Source organism: Echinops telfairi, unplaced genomic scaffold (assembly GCF_000313985.2).
Source record: "Echinops telfairi isolate 266 unplaced genomic scaffold, ASM31398v2 ScPeMD7_2291;HRSCAF=2852, whole genome shotgun sequence".
NCBI lineage: Eukaryota > Metazoa > Chordata > Mammalia > Afrosoricida > Tenrecidae > Echinops > Echinops telfairi.
Genome location: NW_022106189.1, coordinates 43,072,859 through 43,075,636, shown reverse-complemented (window position 1 = coordinate 43,075,636; position 2,778 = coordinate 43,072,859). Strand labels below are relative to the sequence as shown.

The window sequence follows — 2,778 nt, the reverse complement described above, 5'->3', positions numbered from 1 at the left end:
CTGATATGATTTTAGGTTCTTTGATGTCTGATATCTGATCCCTTCTACACCTCATGGTCAGACAGGCTGGTGTGCTTCTTCCATCTAGGCTTTGAATTTTTAAGTATTTTAACGACAAGTGACATGTTTGTTGCCAGATGCTGTCGAGTCCGTTCCGACCCCTACCAGCCCCAGGTACAGCAGAAGGAAATGCCGCCCGGCCCTTTGCCCTCTACACAGATGCTGCTGTGCTTGATTGAGCCCATGACTGCAGCCACTGTGCCATTCCATCTCACTGAGAGTCTGACTCTATTGCACAGGCCCTCTCCTTTACTAATGGAGCCCTGGTGCTATAGGAGTTACGAGTTGGGCTGCCATCTGCGTGGTCGGCAGTTCAAAACCACCAGCTGCTCCTCGGGAGAAATCCTGGGCTTTCTACCCCCCTAAATATTTACGGTCCCAAAATCCCACAGGGGGTCATTGCTGTGAGTCAGTGAACTCAATGGCACTGAATGGAGTTTCTCCTTGACTAAGCATGATGCCCTTCTGTGGAGACCCGTCCCGTCCTGAAAACAATGACCAAAGAGAGTCCTGAGACAAAATCTCCCCACCCTCTCTTCTCAGGAACATTCTAGCTGCTCTTTGCCCAAGACAGACGCACCTGTTCTTCTGGAAGCCCATGGCATAGTCACTATTCTACACACAAGTGACATACCAAAGCACCACTCACAGCCAGCATGTTGATTCCAGTTCATGGCAACTCTATAGGGCAGAGTAGAACTGTAAGTCTCTGTGGGAGCAAACAGTGCCCTCCTCCTCCCACAAAGCGGCTGTTGGTTTCAAACTACTGACCTTGTGGATAGCATCCCACTGTGGAACCAACTATGCCACCAGGATCCCTTCACAGGACATAGAAGATGAGTGTGTGTGTGTGTGTGTGTGTGTGTGTGTGTGTGTGAGAGAGAGAGGGGGGCAGGGCGGGGAGAAGGGGGTGGATTTAGAACAAGCACCAGGCTTGAATCAGCTCCTCGTCACTGGCTCCAAGGCCTGGCCTAAGACTTGACCTGGCTCTGGCTCTGACTCTGTGTCCTTTCAGGCTAGGCCTGGCTCTGGCTCTGACTCTGTGTCCTTTCAGGCTAGGCCTGGCTCTGCAGGAGAAGGGAGTGCACGTGATCCTGTTTGACATCAGCAACCCCAAGCAGCCCCTGCCCGACGGGATCAAGTTTGTCTACGGAGACATCCGCAGCCTGGAAGACCTGGACCGCGCCTTCCAGGGCAAGGACATCACCTGCGTGTTTCACGTGGCATCCTTTGGCATGTCCGGGCGGGAGCAGCTAGACTCCCACCTGATCGAGGACATCAACGTGAGGGGCACAGAGAACGTGCTGCAAGCCTGCCAGCGCCTAGGGGTGCCGAGGATCGTCTACACCAGCACCTTCAACGTCGTGTTCGGAGGGCAGGTCATCTGCAATGGCGACGAGTCCCTGCCCTACCTGCCCCTCCACCTCCACCCTGATCACTACTCCCGGACCAAGTCTGTGGCCGAGAGGACAGTGCTGGAGGCCAACGGCAAGGCCCTGGCCCGCGGGGGCGGCATCCTGCGCACCTGCGCTCTGCGGTCCGCGGGCATCTACGGGCCGGGCGAGCAGAGGCACCTGCCCCGGATCGTGAACTACATCGAGAAGAGGCTGTTCTGGTTCGTGTACGGGGACACGGACAGCCTGGTGGAGTTCGTGCACGTGGATAATCTGGTACAGGCCCACATCCTGGCCGCCGAGAGCCTGAAGGCAGACCGCGGCCACGTCGCCGCTGGGCAGCCCTACTTCATCTCCGACGGCAGGCCGGTGAACAACTTTGAGTTCTTCCGGCCACTGGTGGAAGGCCTGGGCTATCCGTTTCCCTCCATGCGCCTGCCCTTGACCCTCATCTACGGGCTGGCCTTCCTGACGGAGATGGTCCATGCCGTCGTGGGCCCGCTGTACAACTTCCAGCCCTTCCTGACCCGCGCCGAGGTGTACAAAACCGGCGTCACCCACTACTTCAGCCTGGAGAAGGCCAGGCGTGAGCTGGGCTACAAGCCGCAGCCGTTCGACCTCCAGGAGACTGTCCAGTGGTTTAAAGACCGCGGCCACGGCTTCGACCCCAAGATCCCCGACCCAAGGAACCTTGTTTGGGACGGAATGGTCATCTTCATTGTGGTCACAGGACTGCTCACCTGTCTGCCTTGGTCCTTGATTCTGTCCATGTGATGGAGTGAGCTCCAGGGACCTCAATGGCCAGGGTCCCCCGAGCAGAGTGTTCAAGACACACAGGGCTCATGGTCCCCTGTAGTGGTAATCTGGTGCCAAATTCTGACCCTTCAAATACCTGCCACTTTAAGAGCAGGTCCTTGGATGAAATCTTCATCTCCTGAACCTCTTCACACGAATCTGGGATAATGGACAGGGCTTTCCACTCCCGTGGATAGTTACAGTCCAGAAACCCACAGGGGCAGTTCTGCCCTGATTGTGGGCCTACACTGATCTCTGGTGGGAAGGGAAAGAAGGTTAGAGGTGTAGTCTCTTAGGTTTTTCTCTTTCCAAGGGTAGGAAAGAAGTCCCAGAGTAGGCGTGGGGGGGGGGGAGGGATGTCTCACTGGACTTTCCTGGAGGCCTTTAAAACCATTCCAGACACAATGCACTTACTTCTAATGCTCTCGGAACCCGGCCAAAACACTATGCATGGGGAAACTCTTGTATGGGGAAACACTGACAGGCTTGGCGATGAGTGGGATCCGTCAAACAGAGCAGGAATCCTAAG

The 2,778-nt window shown here is 55.9% G+C and overlaps 1 protein-coding gene across 2 annotated transcripts in view; it reads left to right on the top strand.

Annotated features, from left to right (window-relative positions):
- Positions 1 to 2,576, top strand: part of SDR42E1 (short chain dehydrogenase/reductase family 42E, member 1) — a 5,924-nt gene extending 3,348 nt beyond the window's left edge. The window contains exons 2-3 of one of the 2 annotated variants that reach the window (XR_006680407.1): positions 604 to 761; positions 1,115 to 1,193. Coding sequence is in view for 1 of the 2 variants with exons in the window: in XM_004704527.2 (XP_004704584.1) it covers positions 1,115 to 2,228 (1,114 nt within the window). In the remaining variant the exon portion in view is untranslated. Of the gene's footprint in view, positions 1 to 603; positions 762 to 1,114 lie in introns of both variants that reach the window. The other variant, XM_004704527.2, reaches the window with a different exon arrangement.
- The last annotated feature ends 202 nt before the right edge of the window (positions 2,577 to 2,778 follow it).